At 36.8% G+C, this 18,206-nt stretch overlaps 2 protein-coding genes across 4 annotated transcripts in view; one reads left to right on the top strand and one right to left on the bottom strand.

The window, feature by feature from the left end:
* Positions 1-5,129, top strand: part of LOC307129481 (protein mono-ADP-ribosyltransferase PARP9-like) — a 33,715-nt gene extending 28,586 nt beyond the window's left edge. The window contains exons 3-9 of the mRNA XM_079821931.1: positions 5-238; positions 339-548; positions 730-802; positions 1,038-1,580; positions 1,673-1,797; positions 3,799-3,955; positions 4,114-5,129. Of these exons, the coding sequence (XP_079678057.1) occupies positions 5-238; positions 339-548; positions 730-802; positions 1,038-1,580; positions 1,673-1,797; positions 3,799-3,955; positions 4,114-4,400 (1,629 nt within the window). The 3' untranslated portion in view covers positions 4,401-5,129. The remainder of the gene's footprint in view (positions 1-4; positions 239-338; positions 549-729; positions 803-1,037; positions 1,581-1,672; positions 1,798-3,798; positions 3,956-4,113) is intronic.
* Positions 5,130-5,142: 13 nt separating this feature from the next.
* On the bottom strand, positions 5,143-17,468 carry faima (Fas apoptotic inhibitory molecule a). 3 transcript variants are annotated; one of them, XM_079821926.1, is made up of 5 exons: positions 17,146-17,325; positions 16,502-16,626; positions 14,685-14,913; positions 11,751-11,800; positions 5,143-8,321 (listed from the first exon to the last, which is right to left on the bottom strand). In XM_079821926.1, the coding sequence occupies exons 2-5, from the start codon at positions 16,613-16,615 to the stop codon at positions 8,175-8,177; spliced, it is 540 nt and encodes a 179-aa protein (XP_079678052.1). In that variant the 5' UTR covers positions 16,616-16,626; positions 17,146-17,325; the 3' UTR covers positions 5,143-8,174. The 3 variants fall into 3 exon arrangements, with proteins under 3 accessions (XP_079678052.1, XP_079678054.1, XP_079678053.1); XM_079821927.1 differs by lacking the exon at positions 17,146-17,325 and adding an exon at positions 17,375-17,468 and having other exon boundaries at positions 7,145-8,321; XM_079821928.1 differs by lacking the exon at positions 11,751-11,800 and having other exon boundaries at positions 5,143-6,228.
* Positions 17,469-18,206: the final 738 nt, after the last annotated feature.

The following is an 18,206-nucleotide window of genomic DNA, read 5'->3' as shown; positions in this document are numbered from 1 at the left end:
CCAGGTTGATGTAATTGTGAATATAATTGCAAAGGACTGTGATTTGTCTAATGGAGAGGTTTCAAAAGCTATTTTAAAAAAGGCTGGCAGAAAGATTCAAGACGAGATTTACAGACACAAATACCCTGGCAAAGGTTTCAGAGATGCTCTTCTTTATGAGACAAAAGGATATGACCTTAAATGTGGAGCAGTTTTTCATACTGTATGCGCCGTTAGGTCTGACCCGAATTCAGTTAAGGTAGATGTAATTTTTCAGCACACTTTATTCAGTTTTATTATTTTTTTTTCATACTTGTTATTGTCACTGACCACTGTGTTTCTTTTGTTGTTATCTGTAGATTCTTTCCAAAGTTGTCTTAGAATGTTTGACAAACGCTGCTTCGAGACACGCGTCCATCTCCTTCCCAGCTATTGGTACTGGTAATCTGGGTTTGGACAAATATCAGGTGGCTCAAATCATGATGGGCACTGTGGCTGAATTTGCCAAACTGGGCAGGAAACTGGACGTATACTTTGTTGTCTTCCCAAAAGATGATGAAATGATGATGGTGATATATGCTAATTGCATCTAACTTATCACATTTAATTTTTGTGCCCCACTGCAAAAAGTGACAGCATTTAAAACGTTATGATGTGCAGCACAAATGTTAAAAATAATCAAGGAAAAATGCAATTCAGCCGAGAATAATCTTTTTTTTTTTCACACATTTGATTTCACTGCATGTTCAGGCTTTCGAAAAGGAGATGAAGAGAAGGAAAGAAGAAACAAAGTCCCCATTCTCACCCAATGACATGACAAGAAGTAAGCAAAAAAATATTTGTTTGTTTTTGTTTATATTTAATAAAAATTTTCCTAATTTCACAGCGTCACAAATTTTCCCAGATTAAGAAAACTCATCTTCATTGTTCACCATTATTTTGTTACTCAGATATTATTGAGCCTTTATTTGGTAAAGTGACTATGGGACTTTAACAATACAAATACTCATAAAAACTACTGAGATAAATGTTCTTATATCACTCTCAAATACTTTCAGGCTTTGCTTCTGCAGCCAAAGAAACCACAGCAAATGAAACACCCACTGTTGAGTTCTACAGTGTCTCCAAAGAAGCTCAGAGAGAAGCAAGAGCATGGACATTTAATATGCTTAATCAATCAAATAACTTGACAATAAGGAATAACCATGTCATATATTTTGACCAAAAAGACCATGAAAACCTGCTTTCTCTCCAAGCCAAGTTTCATGTTTGTGTCAAGAAGTTTCTCAGGAGTGGTAATGGTGGCATAACCATCACTGGAAGTCCTTCAGATGTCAGCTGTGCAGCAATTGAGGTGGAGTCCATGCTTTGTAAGGCCCAGGAGGACTTTGCCCAATCTGAAGAACATGAAGTTCTGTATTCTGTGGTTCGCTGGAGCTGTAAAGATGAACCTTTGATACAAACACCTGAAACCAGTGCAGCTTTAGAGAAAGCTTATCTAGCAGGGAATGACGAAATTACATTCGGGAACCACAAATTCAGCCTTAAGTCCATGGTTTTGTTTGACAACAGTGGAAAAATGAGCTCAATGAAGAGGACATGTATGTTTTTTATTACTTTAAATGTAAATATTTTACAGATACAGTTTTTGTCTCTGATGACCGGATACAGTTTTTACTCCTTTACACCACAGGCCTGTTGGATCTTTTAAAGCCTCTTAACAATTCATTTTATGCAAGAACTCCTGTGAGCAGTGTGGAATATGGTGACAAAGAAGGAAGGAGAACCATGATGGCTTCTGGGCTCCGTATCGTCAAGGTGAGTGAGTTGCCAAACTACATTAAAGGGGTCATGAACTGGCTTTTTACATTTTTCAACTTATTCATTATGGTGTTTTTGAATGTAAAAACCACGCAAACGTCATAAGTAATAGGCTATTTTCTACCCTGGTTTTGAGGCTCTCTCAAGACATGCTCGGTTTTGATGGGCGTGCCGCACTGAACACTCGGAAGTAAACGCCCAAGGCTAGGATTGGATAAGATTTGCATATTTAATGAGCTTCAGCCCCCCTCATTGCTTTGAAAGCGTGTGAAGAAACGCTCACAGGGCTCGCAAAATGCCTTTATCAAACAAACACAATGATTTATCTGTCATCCACCCGCGATGGATTGGAATGTTATTTTTTTATTACTTGGCCGGCCCGATCAGTGAATCACCGTGACCCGTACACACACTCACACACACACACACACACACACACACACACACACACACACACACACACACACACACACACACACACACACACACACACACACACACACACACACACACGCGCGCTCAAGAAAGGAATGTTATTTCACTATTTAAGATAGCCTGTCGGCAGGCCGGGCGTCTGAAAAACACATTTGCCCAGGACGTTGGGCTTTGCGACCCCTGGCCTATGTTACCAGTCCGAGTCTGATCATGACTGAACCAATAACACCTCAAATAAAGGATTCTCCAGCCTGTGACAGCGTGCTGTCGTAGCTCCATGAGTCGGTGGACGGGGCTACAGAAGCAGGGGTACCTATTTATCTGTTGAGGTGGCGTTTCTGCATTCTATGACGTCAATGGTCGACATATTCTGAGATCAAGCGTTTTCTAGGCCTGGTGTCAATAAAAGCTTTTCTTTGACTAACAAGGAAGTTTTCAATTCCGAGACTTACAGGATATTCTTATATCACAATGAACTTTTATATATCAAAGGCTCAAGGGAAAGTTGACTTTTCAATTCATCACCCCTTTAAACATTACATTGTATTTTCAGATGTAGAGACACAGTATCTTCATGTAATCATGCTGATATTGAGCATTTTTTAACCTGTTATATGTCAAGCCAAAATTATATGAACACCTGACAGATCTGAAAATATTGACCTTTTTTGCCTCCAAAACATGATTTAATTTCATAATGTTCATGAAACATGCAGATGGTTGTACTGACCATCAAATATCAGATGAAGTGAGTTGTACCGTTTTTAACTTTAATAGTTGGTACATTTTGCAGCAATTACAGCAGCACATCTCTCTGGCATAGTGTCAATATTTACTCTAGGAACTTCAACACTAATGTTATCCCATGCCTTCTGCAACTGAAGCAAAAGGCTTTCCTTTGAATGTACAATAGATCTGTCCAGTTTATTTTCCAACTCGCCCCAAATGTGCTCGATGGGGTTGAGGTCAGGACTTTGAGGGGGCCATCATTTTCAATGTTCCAGCAGATTCCTTCCGTCGCAGGTAGTTCCGGCAATAGTTAGAAGAATATTTTGGGTGATTGTCCTCTTGGAAAATAAATCCAGGCCCAATAAGACAACTTCCAGATGCCAAGTGTTCTAATAATTTTGGCCACCACTGTACATAGTAAACAAAGCTTAGCTTAATCTAGTCCATGTAATTCATTTTTTTTCCACATCTCAGAAAGTCTAGCCTTTGCCTTGCACACTAGGGGACTGTATTTTAAAAATATATTTTGTATTATGTACTATGCATTATGTATTTTGTTTAACTTAAATCTTACCTTTCAAAACTTACAAACTTTATATCAAAGCAAAATGTATAAATTACTCCAACTTGCAACTACTATAAATATATACATTACAGCACATACATGCCCGTACATACAGTACAATCACATAAATCAATAAAAAAAGCAGCATAATGAATTTCTTTAAAGCTGCTTTGAGTCAATGTGTATTGTGAAAAGCACTATACACATAAAAATGGACTTGACTTGAAGCAATAGGATCTAATGGCATGTGGTTGCACTGGTTGTTGCAGGTGGAGAAGCTAGAGAACATCGCGCTGACGCAGCTGTTCAACAAAAATGGACAGAGAATTAAAGACAAACCGAAGCGCCTCTACCAGCGTGTGTCAGCTCAGTTCTGTGATCTCATCTGTAGAGTAGGCTTTCAGAAAGAGTTTGCCCCTCCAGCAGGTAACACAAATGTGAAGACATTCAGAATAATAATTAGGTTTTTGTGTCTTTCTCTAAAGGCATTGTATTTTTAAAATACAGATGACATATTTTGATGTTTGGCATCAGGTTACAGTATCTTCTTACAGTTCATTTAAGAGGTTTTCCTTCATTTCTAGAGCAAAAGTATGGCAGTGGAATATATTTCAGCAGAACAGTGGACAGAGCCCTGAAACTGTGGAAGGAGCAGGAACATGAGCAGTACATCTACATCATTCAGGCCCAGGTCCTCACTGGGAGATCCACGATTGGTTCTCCAGATTTAATTCCCCCCCCGGCCATAAAGCAAGATCCTTTGGATCGTTATGATAGTGTGTCTGACCAGGGACAGACACATGTCATCTTCAGTGGTCAACAAGCTCTTCCTGAATACCTGATCATATACGACAAATCAACCCCTGTGTAGCTGCTCACAGCACGTATTAAAGGCACATTAAAAATAATTTGGCCAAATTTGTGACTTAAAATTTTGATTTCAACTTTTAAACAAGGCATCACATAATAAATACTGAACTTTACAAATACAAAATAAAGGTCTTTATAATCATTAGTCTAAATCATATAACTGGATGATTGATGGTAATATATGTGCCGGTGAAAATTATTATTACTTTTTTTTAATGTGCTAAACCTAATGTAACCAGCTTTGACTAGAACTGTTCTTTCTTTCCAACAGTTTCTCACAGGGCCTGCTTTGAGTACTGTACTGTTGTTACTCTTAACACAGTTCCATTAAATTATTTAGTTTAATATGAAAACATGAATATTGGTGTTAGGTTTTTATATGTTCACATTAATCATTGATCACAATATAATGCAAATGAGGGTAAAATTTAGTGGGTTTATGGTTTCAAACTATATGCTTAAATTAATTAATGAATTAATGCAATACATATGATCTCTGACTGTTGATTTTATCAGTAATCAAGGTATTCCTATGCATGTGATGTGAACACAACTGAATTATATTGAATGCTTTGACTTAAAAAAAAAATGCTAAATTTCATCCAAAATGTATCTTGTGGTGACGTTTATCTATTTAACAGTATGCATTGCAATATATAATCCAAGTTTACTTAGATTTAGAGATTCAGAAAATCCATGTATTAAAATGAAATAAAATCAAGAATCTGTGATTTGTTCTCTTTAACCTTTATTTAACTGACAAAAGTTTTCACTGACCAACTTAAGTGTATTTTGTAAACATAAACAAGTTTTGATTTTGATGGCTGCAACACACTCCAAAAAAGTTGGGACAGAGGCAAAATAAAAGTAAATAGCTTCTAGAATATCCAAGTTAAACTCTTTTGAATCAGTCCACAATGAATTGGTAATAGGTGAGAGTATGGTGATTGAGTGTAAAAGGAGCATCTCAGCCTTTGCCAGCAAAGATGGGTCATGTCTCATCACTTTGTGCCAAATATCTTGAATTTCTAAATGTAAGATTGCAAAGAATGTAGGTCTTTCACCATCTATTGTGAAAAGATTCAGGGAATCCAGAGAAATCTCAGTACATGTAAGGCAAGGAAGGAGACCTCTGTTGAATGTGCTTGATTTTTGAGCCCTCACACGGCATTGCATGAGAAACATGCTATATTGTTAATACAACCACATGGGCTCAGGAATTCTTTGGAAAACCGTTGTCACTTGACACAGTCTGCTGCTGCATCAAGAAATGCAACTTGAATCTCTGTTACGCAAGGAGAAAGCTAAACATCAGTTCTATGCAGAGATGCCGGCAAGTTCTATAGGCCCAAGCTCATCTAAGATGATCCCAAACACAGTGGAAATGTGTGCTGTGGTCAGATGAGTCCACATTTCAGCTTGTTTTTGGGATACATGGACATTGAGTTCTCAGTCCCAAAGACGAAAGGGACCATCCAGACTTTCATCAGTGACAGGTACTGTGGTGAACAGCACATTCCAGGGCCCAGCTTGTGGCTGGGCCCATCTCTGTCCGTCACAGTGGACAAAGGTTTGCTATATTTTGATTGGATCTTGGTGGACTAACACAAACAAACTGTCCAATGCCATGAGATAAAGATGCTAGGACAACAGCCAGACACCTAGAGAGCAAGAAGAAGACCTCCGGTACCAAGCCCGGGAAGGACAGGACTTCACATTGGTCCACATGAAGTTTCTGCCCTGCACCCATCTTGAGACTAATCCCCAAAGTTTAGGCCTGAACCGCCATAAAAATTCCCCAGGACCTCCAATGGTAGAAGGAGCAGTGGCTGAAACAAAGGGAGGCCACAATTATACATCAAAATCCATTAATAACTGTTTGGAAACCTGAAAACTGATGTAAACTACACACACATCAATTTCATGCTTCTTCTAAAAAATAAGTATTATCTGTGACAAATGTTTGCAGTGCAAAATCTTATTCAGCTGTTAATGCACAAATTAATTAGCATGACAGTTCAATCCTTTTCCATGTTGTTTGGTCTCTATTTGTTTAGAAACAACTGGTGGTGGTTTGGAAAGTGAAAAATGCATTGGTAAAACTTTAAGGACACTTTAAAGACTTCTAACTGCGTGCTTTGCAAAAATTAGTTCCACAGGGGATAGAAGGGCGGGCTACACTGCGTGTCCCACTGATGCTAGCAGCCAATCACAGCACTTGAATGGAGAAGCGTTAAATTGCAATCTCCTCCTCATCGGAAAGGGATAAAGGTACCCTTTCAACAGACACTCCTTGTTCTGAGTCTCCCATCGGGTGAGACAATAGACATACCATTCTGAGTCCCATTAAAGGGAAGGCAACAAACAGATACTCACATGAACTGATTTAAATATGCACCTAAATGTTGTGCTTTTATGCATTTAGGCGCACCAGTGCAACCAAGGCAAAAAGTTAGTCTGGAGCCCTGATCCTCAATTCCCAAACATTTAAATAGTGTAATTAAAAGGAAAGGTGATGTGACACAGTGGTAAACTTGCCTCTGTCCCAACAATTTTGGATTGTGTCGTAGCCATCAAAATCAAAATGTGTTTTTTGGTTTGTTTATTTAAAAAAAAAAAAGAAATCCACTTAAGTTGGTCAGTGAAAACTTTGAAAATCTTTTCTTTGTACTTGTTAAATAAAGGTTAAAGAAAATTAACATCAGATTCTTGCATTTTACAAAATGTCTCAACTTTTCTGGTTTTGGGGTTGTAGAAAATATTTATTACAGAAATATAATGACCACAACAAGACATATTCTAACATTTGTAGTGTAAGATTTGCTCTATATAAAAAAAATTAAATACATCAGGGTCAAATGAAGATTTTAACAGCAAATATATTTCCAAGTTTCAATACTGATGCCACCATTTTAATACTTTTTTTTAAATAAGAAAAAAAAACAACCTTTAAATACAAATCAATTTCCCATTCTAAATATAAAATTGTTAAACTGTAGCAATTTTTTTTATTTCAAACATAGCTTGATTCATATTTGGATTCAGATTATTTTTCAACATATACAGTATGTCATGTAAAATATTTCACATTTAAATAAGATCATTGGAAGGAAGCTGTTGTCAACAGAGGACTCGCACATCACAACACCTTGAATTCACTAGACACAAAGACTGAATGAAAGAAAAATCCGGCTTGTCACAAGGCATTGAGCTAAAAACATTACAGTATATTTCCAGAAGAACGTTATTGCTGAAGTCGGACCCTATTTATAAGTCGTTGGCTGAGATTCTGGACAGAATACTCTAAACAAGTACACGTTCACATTTAATTCACATGAAGACCACTCAATGCTTTTAAGAACGTGATTGTGCTACCGCACAAAGAATAAAAATTTTGACATCAACAGTCTTGTCTATACATGACATGGCCATCATAACAAACTACCCAGTAAAGGTCCAGCCATCCTCACATCTTTTTGTCAAAGTTACATACAATGTGAGAAGAAAAAACACATTGGCAACACTTCCAGAAATTAAGAAATTATCGAATTAGAGGGTTAAACCACTTTTCTAATGTTGCTGTGAGGTATATAGAAATATTACTAAACTATATGTTTGTAAGACACATCTGTCTCTCATGCCTCAAAATGGCCCATTACTGAACCTGCACATGCTGATCTGTAGTCACAACTGAGCACATCTATTTCATCATCCCTATACACTTCTCATGAGGACGGATAATCCTAACACACTCACACTCATTCATTCGCACAGTTCATTCTGACTCTGAGATTTCCATGCCGTCCACCAGCAGTGTGTGAATGATGCCATCTCGTCTCTTGCCGCTGCTCACAGCCTTGATGCAGCAGTCGTGGTCGCCCAGAGAGAAGTGCGTCTCTGTGCCGTCATCAACAAACTCACCCTGAGGAACAGGAAACATTAATGTTTTTCTCTAGAATGAATGGTAGTTATGGTAGTCACGTACTGTATGTTGCAGAACCAGTACACTCAGTAGGGTTGTGACCAGCTACTTTGACAGTGTCAAACATCAGTCACTGTGAAAAAATCAAAACTATCAACATTTGTACCTTCTCTTTGCCCTGTTGAAGTCAGGGAAGTGAATCTATCCTGCATTGGATAGATGTACAGTACTGTAGTTTTAGAGTGAGAGAAAATAAATCCTAGACTATTTTGCTGATTTTATTACAAATAAGATGCACAAGTAAGTTGATTAAATCGGATGGGATTGTTTTTCATCCACAGTGAACCAAGACTGTATTATATGATGTGTTGTTGATCAGAGAATCAAGCATTCTGTGTTAGTTCAGGCAGGCCACGTAGTCAAGCTCCGCTATCAGCTGAACCGAAAATGGAGGCATACACGGAAGACAAGAACAAGTTGGATAAAGGCGTTATTTTGATTTTTTTTGCGCACAAAAACTATTGTCGTCGCTTCGTAAAATTATTGTACAGCCACTGTGGTGAGATGGACTTTGTAACAACGTTTTAAGTGCCTTTTATGAGTCTTGTGAGTTTAAATGTACTGAATGCCAATGTAGGCCTATCTGAAGCCTTTCTCAGCCATCAGCTTTCAACAAAAATATCTTAATTTGTGTTCCGAATATGAACGGAGGTCTTACGGGTGTCGAACGACATGAGGGTGAGAAATTAATTACAGAATTTTCATTTTTGGGTGAACTAACCCTTTAATCAATGTAATTCTGTTGTCATTGATGCATGCTCTGTTCTCAATGTGAGATTTCGCTGCCCTCCCAGTTTAAAAAATGGGAGGTTGTCCCCAGAATCTGCTGCTGTTCCCTGTCTAGGCTTTTCATGGAGCTCATGAAAAGGATGGGGGATTTAGAACAGAGCCATATCGCCAAATGTAAATTTAGCAAAATATGCCAATAAAAAGTTGACTAAAAGTTTGTCTATGGTGTTTTGACTTTAGTGTAGAGCCCTGCATTTCTGCCCGAGCCCGACGGGCCCCGACTTTTTTACGCCCCTAGAGCCGGGCTTCGGGCCAATTTTCCCGTCATACCTCAAATGCGGGCCGGGTCCTTCATTTTATATTTTAGACATTCAACAATTAAAAGAAACAATGAGATGTGCTGTGCTGGTGGAAACAACATGAGACCATGATATCGCGAGTCCGCAACTGTCAAGACGGACTCGCACAGTGTTTAGAGGACGGCGCTATGCAACACGCATCGCCGCAAATGAGTAAGGCAAGCCAACACGCAAACTGCCACAAGTGAAACTGAAAATAAGCTAAGTCTGAGATGCTCAAAAACACAGCCATCTTCATTAAAACTAATGAGACTAAAGGCTCTTACCAGTGTTTAAAGTCGCTCGTTCTCATAATGCGGTCTTTGATGTTGAAATGAGCTGATGAATAAAATGCTCATATCGGTTGCTTTCGTTGACATGAACTCCGTTAAATGTGCTTATAGCGCGGGAATTGAAGATCAGATTTATATTAATTTTGCGGAGAGGTGTAAGGTAAGACAACCAGCATGTTTTTTTTTTTAAATTTGTTTAGATTATGTAGCCCGTTTTGTTTGCGCACGCCGTTGCGATCTGACTGCCTCATCTTGTCAAACATGCCTTTTTACTGTGATAGTGGTGATAGTAGGCTAAACGTTTAAACGATGCTTTAAGTGTTTTATATGGATTTTAAAAGCAAGACAAGTCAAGTGTTGATTTCAGAGGCTAAATTAACTTAATAAAGAAACTAAACGAAATATAGCCTAACTACTTTGACAAGTGTTGATTTGAGAGGCTAAAGCGTTTGGTTAACTCACTGTCGGCCGCTGGCCACTTGGTCATCACTTTAAAGAACAAAAACTTTAATTTAACAAACAAAAAAATGCTTCAAACATTTTTCTAAATTAACTTAATAAAGAAACAAAACGAAATATAACTACTTTGACATTAAAAACAAAACTGAACTATTTTAATGGCTGCAACTAATGTGAAATAGGGAGGATAAAAAAAACAAAAAAAAAACATGGGCTCCAGTCGGATTCAGGCTGATAATTTTGATGAGCTGTTTGACATGGGCCGGGCTAGGGCCTCAGCGTCTCGGGCCAGGGCCGGGCTAGGGCCTAGTTTTGAGGCCTGTGCAGGGCTCTACTTAAGTGGACCTGACTGAACTGAATTAAAGGCTGATCAGCTGCTATTTACTGTAGTCACACCCACTTTAAAGAGCAAGACCTTTGAAAGGTGGCTAAATGTATTTGCTATAACTAAGACTAGGGTTGGGCTTGGTATTATTTCCAAAATTATTTAAAAAAAATAAAAATAATAGTAACCCTTTACAATAAGGTTCAATTCGATAACATTTGTTAATGCTTTAGATATCATGAACTAACAAAGAAATTATAATGTAGGTTAATATTAAGTTATGCATGTGATATTGCTCATTGTTAACTCCTGTTCATAATACAATGTTAATTTATACAACTTGAAATATGCAAAGTAGAAATTGGCAGAAATATTTACAGTAGAAATGAACATAGATTAATAAATGCTTTAAAAAGTTGTTCATTGCTAGTTATCTAATTGTTAAAGGTGCACTATGTAAAAAAAATTCAGTAAAATATCCAGAAACCACTAGGCCAGTGTTATATATTTTGTTCAGTTGAGTACTTACAATATCCCAAATGTTTCCAACTATTTGTAAATCGTGAGAAAATTGCTGTTTTAACCAAGGAACCGGGACGTGTGAGGGAGTCGCCTGTCGTTTGCGTCATATCTGCGTTACCCTCGGTTTCCGCTTTTATTTTGCAGAAACGCTTTACTCTTACTGCAGTGTGAAAAAGTATCATAGCAGCCGCCAAGCGAATGCAGAGAGTAACGTCATAACATAATTTTCAACACACTCAGATGTGTCTAATATGGTAAACAGAGCTTCGTTACCTCAAAAAGCCGGAAAAGCGGAAGTGGCGCAGGCGACTGTGGCATAATAAAAGTCCCACCGGCGACTATGCCATAATAACAGCCCCGCTGCTCGCGAGGTGTGTGTTCCGCTCTTCTTATTAACAATCGCTCCAGTGGCCTTTCTCAGCTCCACAACACTCGGTCCTGCTCTACTTCATACCACCGTAACGTTAATAATTGCATACATGAACATGATTTCTGCCCGAGTCCTATCCTGATTCTTTCCTACCGGCTGTGAGGTGAAGACCACATGTCCCAAGATTCTGCGCTCAAACGTGGCGTCATCAAACTACGCCTTTGTTTTGAATAGGCGAAAAGTTACATAGTGCAGCTTTAAAGTGTTACCAAAATAATAAAAATGAATTGTTTAAAAATAAATATAAATGAATAAAGCAAATGCAGGACTTACAGCTGTTTCCATTTTTTGTCCATTGCACCATATATCCATGGTATCTTTCTCTGTTGAGGATGGAGGAGTTTATAAGTGATCAATTAGCAAGGGTGCAGGATGAGTGATAAAGTTAAAACAGCAACATAGTAAATACTACTTTACCATACTTTCAGTCTTTATACTAGACTCACTGACTCTTTAGTCAGACTGTGACTACGAACCTCAGCCTTATGCACTTTTGCCACTGCCATTACATTCTTGTGTCTTGTGCTGAGCCTTTCTTTTTGACAATTGACTTGTCCTTTTAACTAGATTAATTGTCAGATATTGTCATACAATATCTGTGCATACTTGTTGTTTAAAAGCAAGCATAAGCCAAATGGCAAGTAATGATTAACCTGAATAACATTATCATTATATGGTGATAACATGCAGTTGGGAGGATTTGAAAAAACGGAGAGCTCTCAAGATCAGCCTGTGGTCTCCTATGGTTATAGCAATCCCCCCTTAATAATAAATATGAAACTAGTCAGCTATTTTGGTTGAGTTTTATACAGTCAGGTACAGCATAACTGTTACTGATAACTTTGTGGCTAGTCTTCAAAAAGTCCTGGCCCAACATTTGTTGCTACACCCTGGATGAGCCATTTAATCATATAAATCAAAGGGCTGGAAAGCCCATGGAAGTTTCTCTTTCACAGTTAACAATGTTGATAGGCCTTGTGTTATCTAACTAGGTCATATGTTCCATTGGCATGAGCTGATAAACGGGCTAATGTTAACTAAAGCAAGACATCCACCTGCTCACTAGCGCCCCCATCAGGTTAACAAGACTGTTTTAGGATGTTTGTGTTTTTATTATTAGAAGTGCCTCCTATTTATAAGAACTAATTCGTTGAAGGGATTTGTAATCTTTTTTTAACCTTTATTTAATCTAAAGTTAATCACTTCTGCTGTGCAGCCGGTCACAGAGGTTAAGTGAGGAAAGGCTTTCAGCATTTCAGAGATCAGTTGTACTTTAAGGGCAAAATATAGCATTTGTAGCATGTAATAACTGCACATAATGTAATACATATTACATTATTATTGTAATAAAATATTCATATGTAATCATTTTCTCAAAAAGAAATAAAATCTTGAGTTCATAATGTATTAACAAATGTTATAAATTATTATAAACTCAAAATTTTTGTCATAATTGTAATAGCTTTTAAAACATAAAAATATTAGTATTCCCTTACAGTACATTTCTACAGTAAAATTCTAAATCCAGTCTTAAACTATGCAAAATGCAAGTGAATTAGATATTCATGCAATTATTATTATTACTACCGTATTCTCTATCTGCCTGAGGCTACATTTGAAAACGGTGTTTTCATTTCAAAACACACCCTGTCCACACTACTAACGCTTTCAAGCGTGTTCCAAAAGTTGCTCATCCACATCGAAACATCTGAAAATGCTTAAATCACCTTACTGCGCATGCATAAACCATTCCAAAACCTAATAATATAATACAGAGTGAGCAGATATAAGAAAGTTCTCACAATATTTTTCTGGCATTTTATTAGCAAATATCCCGCCACTCAGTGTTGCTTCCAGGTTGCACTCAACATTGCATGGTCTAAAACGCAATTGTCATCATGTTTTGCCGCAGGACAGCATTTGCGAGTAGCCTACATTTTCAGCCATCTTTGCAGGAATGCAATATGAAAACTGAATAAAGGAACATTTATCTATAGCAACACTATAAAAGCATATAGCAGGCACAACAATGACGGTATAACCATATCTATGGGTACAATAAGCGTCACATGACTAAATAGGAGTCATAGTTTTCAAAAAAGCTCTGTCTTCGTTGAGGCCAAAACAGAGAGAAAAAAGATGCATTTTCAAACAGAAACAGTGTGGACAAGGTCTGAATTCTAGTTCCTTGTTTTTTCCATGGTTTCTAATTAGTTCTACACCTGTTCTCCGTTCTGTTATTTATCTTCCTCATCTATTTAAGCTCTTCCCGAGTTCTTTGTCTTGTGATAATATAAGGAATTATGTAACGAAGCGTATGTTTGGTTTGCGTTTGACCTTCCTTAATTGTTCCTGAACTCTCCTGAGTATTTTTGGCTGTAAATTAAAGACTTCTTAAGTGAATCTACTTCGTCGTGTTTATTGACCAGCAGTACATGACAATATGTGACCATAGCTAAAATTATGAATGCATTTTTGTAGAATATAAACAGGTTTTTAGGACAACAATTTAAATGACCACATCTAAAAATGTGTAAAAACTTATAATTACAATAATACAAAGCTGAAACTTTCTTTTTTTCATTTAGTGCATGAATCTTCAAATGCATTTCTGGGTTAAAGTCACTCAAAATAATGGACATGTCATAATCACATTTTTAATTAAACTGTTGTGTTCAAAATGTAGCTTAATTACCCTTCTTTACTTTTAATGTAATAGCTTATCTTACATAAATCTATTATTACATTTTGTGCTCATATTTATTACACTGAAAGATAGTTATTATATTGTAAACATTGTTTCACTTATACATTATGCTGGTATTACCTTATGAACTGTGATTCCATTAATACATTTCTCATACAATAGCCTAATACATTATGTGAAAAAAATGTATTACATTGGAAATTCGTTATTACACTATGAACTCTGAAGAACTCTCATTACGAAGATTGTATTACATTTTGTCATTAATAATGTAATGTGCAGTTATTACATTATGAGTTGCTACAGGGTTGCTTTACATAAGGTGTTTATTGTGTTCACAAGTTGTCAGCCTACTACTATTTCTATTCAAGTTAAAACTTGCTTTTGGATGCTATATTATAGTAAAATACAGGAGTGGAGAAAATCAAAGGGACAAACTTCATGACAGATTAATCCAATCCAATATTTATTTGAGGAACCTATGATAAGGCATTTCTTACCCAGAACCACTCTGCAGTCGATGCCATCCAGGTTGAGAAGCCATGTGCTGGTAACTTTGGAGCGATTCTCCATGTACTTCTTCAGGCTCTGTCCGTTGATCTCTAGAGTGTACTCGTATGCAAAGCCACTCACTGCGTCTATGTTAATAGTGGCCTTCGTGTCTGTGCCACCCACATGAAAAGTCTCCTTTCCAACCAGTTTGAACATCCAATCTCTTCTTATGACTTCCTGTGAAAGTCATGAACATACCGGTGAGGCACCTGCACTTATTTTATCATCATTATTATGAAAAACACATCACATATTTCTGTATAATCATCATCAACATCTACTGACAAATAAAATCCATAATTACATGACACTCTGGAATACAGATTCTTAACCCTAAAATAGGCAAGAGAAAAAAACTTTTTAAATCTGGACTTAAGTAAAACATTTCCTTTTTTTAAATATTTGAAGTAGTTTGGATTTTTTTTTTGTATCTCATATGATATGTTGCCCTATTAAGGTAAAAAAAAGGTCAAAGTCATACATTTTTCTGTGATTTATTTGATGCAAAAAGATGCATGATATTCAAATGTGCAAAATATGCTGCATGTATGACAAGTGTCCTAAAATTGAGGCATATACATTTCTTATATGTTTTCACTGCTTAACTGTTTTGTCTTTAACCTCAGTTGTGGAAAACTCTAGCCCTTGAGGTCCACTGTCCTGCAGGGTTTAGCTCCATCCCTAATCAATCATATAATGTATACAACTTATAATTTTCTAAGTAACACTGAAGACTTTGGTAAGATTTTTCAGGTGTGTTTAATCAGGGTTGGAGCTAAACTGCAGGACGGTAGCCCTCCGGGAGCAGGGTTGGACACCCACGTTCTACCATAAAATGAAATATTTAGTTAAAAATGCAAAAAGATGTAGTCAACTAACCCCCGGTTTCACAGACAATGCTTAAGCTAATCCTAGACTAAAATGCATGTTTGAGCTATTTTAACTGAAAGAATCTTGCACTGACAAATCTTAAAATATGTCAGTGGCATTGTTTTGTCTCAAGATGCACACCAGTAATGTTTTTTTTCTTGGGCACGTTTATAAAAGTTACTTAAATGTCCTAATTGAACTAAGGCCTAATCCTGGCTTAGTCTAAGCCCTGTCTGTGAAACCGGGCCTAAATGTAATAATATCAGTTTTACATGCGAATATTCCCATTTGCAACAGTATAACAGTTTTTTTTTTTTACTCAAAATACATAGATTAAGAAGGGGGACTGTGTAGAGGGCCCTGGAACAAGATTTCTACTGGCCAAAAAGTAAGATTAAAATATGCCTACTTTCTACAAAGTCAGAATGTCCAGCACTATGGGCAGACATGTTGGCTTTAGGTCAAACTGACAAAACGAGCAGAGAAAATTGGAACCATGTCACATGATCCACATACTCCAAACAGACTCAACTAAGATATTGACAACAGTACTGGATGAAAAATGATTGCTCATGCCTCCCACAAAAGGCTAAAGAATATGTATCCTGTGGTGAATGTTACCTGTTTAACTGGGTTAACTGCATAATTCACCGCATAATTGTCCCTGGTAACTGATTTTCTAAAGATAATACAAATGGCAACAAACTAACTGCAACTTTCCTCATCCAATTTATTTCCATCCTCAGTTTGTTTTAATTTTTTATATATATAATACACTTTCATTTTGTAATTAAATATAAAAAAAGGTCATCATCGGATTCTACAAGTACTACCACTGAAATTGTACATGTATTATCCGTGTGAGTGTCAGCTATGTGTACAAAAAGATTCTTACCTTTCCATCAATGTAAATAACCCGTTTTCCTGTAGTTGTGCCATGTTCAAATTCAATCCTGTGCACACCATCACTCAAAGCCACATCCCACACAGCTACAAGATCTCCTGACATCCTCTGAGTAGCTAACAGAGAAATGAGTATAACGTACACACACACAGTATATTAGTGAATTGCTCATTAGATCACATGGATTAACTTTAGTAACAGTAAACACAAGAAAAGCCTGAAATGAACAGAGAAGACGAGAACAGTGTAATTGCAGATGTACAAACAGAGGAAATACTTAAAGAGAAACTGGCTTATAAAAAATAATAATAACATATTACCACTATTGGATTTTGAGCGACAAAGTCTAGTTTCATACCCAATAAACGCTAAACATTACGCATAATAAAGAATAAAACACTAACAGAAACAATTGCATTGTTGGACGGCCTTGCGTCAATAAATAAAATAGTTGTGGTCTGAAAATAATTTAGTTACATGCTTTACTATTCTTTGGTAAGAACATTTAAAAATATTGACTAAACGTGTGGCTGCCGATGTGTCAGAGCCATCAAATCTGTGATACTGAACAAGCCGTCGGTCACTCAAAACACAGATTCAGAGCAGTAAAGACAGTAATAAATACATGTAGTTACCGAGCCAAGTCAGAGGAGAAATAAAACGTGTCTCTCTATACTTGAGAAGGCAGCTGATATTAACACAACTGACGCCAACAGCATCAACACACTAGCTCCAAAATTAGCCAACAACAAATCTGCCCCAGCTAACAACAGTTACTATAGCAACAGCTATTCTTCTTTTGTCCGCGGTTTTGTGAGTTTAAACGCCACTGTGACTCTACTGACATCTATTGGCAATACGAACCGTTAGGATGTACGATTGAATGTTGCTGCCCATGGAATGCCACACATCGTCCACCAGCACACAAATGTGTTTTCACATTCAGAATATCTTCAGAGCCAATAACCAAACCACGGACATGAAATGAGTGTGTAGCGCCATCTGGTGGTGGTGGACAGCTAAAAAGTTCACATACTGGACCCATGGCGATATACAAATATTTTCTCACCGATTTGGGAGCACTTTATTTTACAGTCTTGTTCCGCGTGTACAAACTATGTACGCAATAACTAACCCAACAATGACCCAAAGGTACCTAATATCTGTTAAGTTCACTGTAAGTACACTAAATGTGCTCGTACTGTAAAATAAATTGCGCCCCATTTACTGATTTATGTTAATTTAATTGAAACACAATGTCCATATCAAATTTGTGCAGAAATGGTACCGTAATGAAACAACTAAATTTAAATCCTTAAGATGTGTAATCTTTAGAATGTGTTTTTTTTATAATTAACCCCCTTCTGTAATATTCTTTCGTTTTCTTTTCGACTTTCGTTTCCTTTTTCTTTCTTTCTTTCTTTCTTTCTTTCTTTCTTTCTTTCTTTCTTTCTTTCTTTCTTTCTTTCTTTCTTTCTTTCTTTCTTTCTTTCTTTCTTTCTTTCTTTCTTTCTTTCTTTCTTTCTTTCTTTCTTTCTTTCTTTCTTTCTTTCTTTCTTTCTTTCTTTCTTTCTTTCTTTCTTTCTTTCTTGGAACTGATTTGTTGAAATAATAATAACAACAACAATAATAATGTATTATTGCAATAACCAATCCCAATACGTCTATAAGAAATCATGTGTTTAAAACAAATCAA

The sequence above is a fragment of the Gobio gobio genome, assembly GCF_949357685.1.
Source record: "Gobio gobio genome assembly, chromosome: 7".
NCBI lineage: Eukaryota > Metazoa > Chordata > Actinopteri > Cypriniformes > Gobionidae > Gobio > Gobio gobio.
The sequence above is the reverse complement of the archived record's forward strand: the minus strand, read 5'-3'. Positions and strand labels throughout refer to the sequence as shown.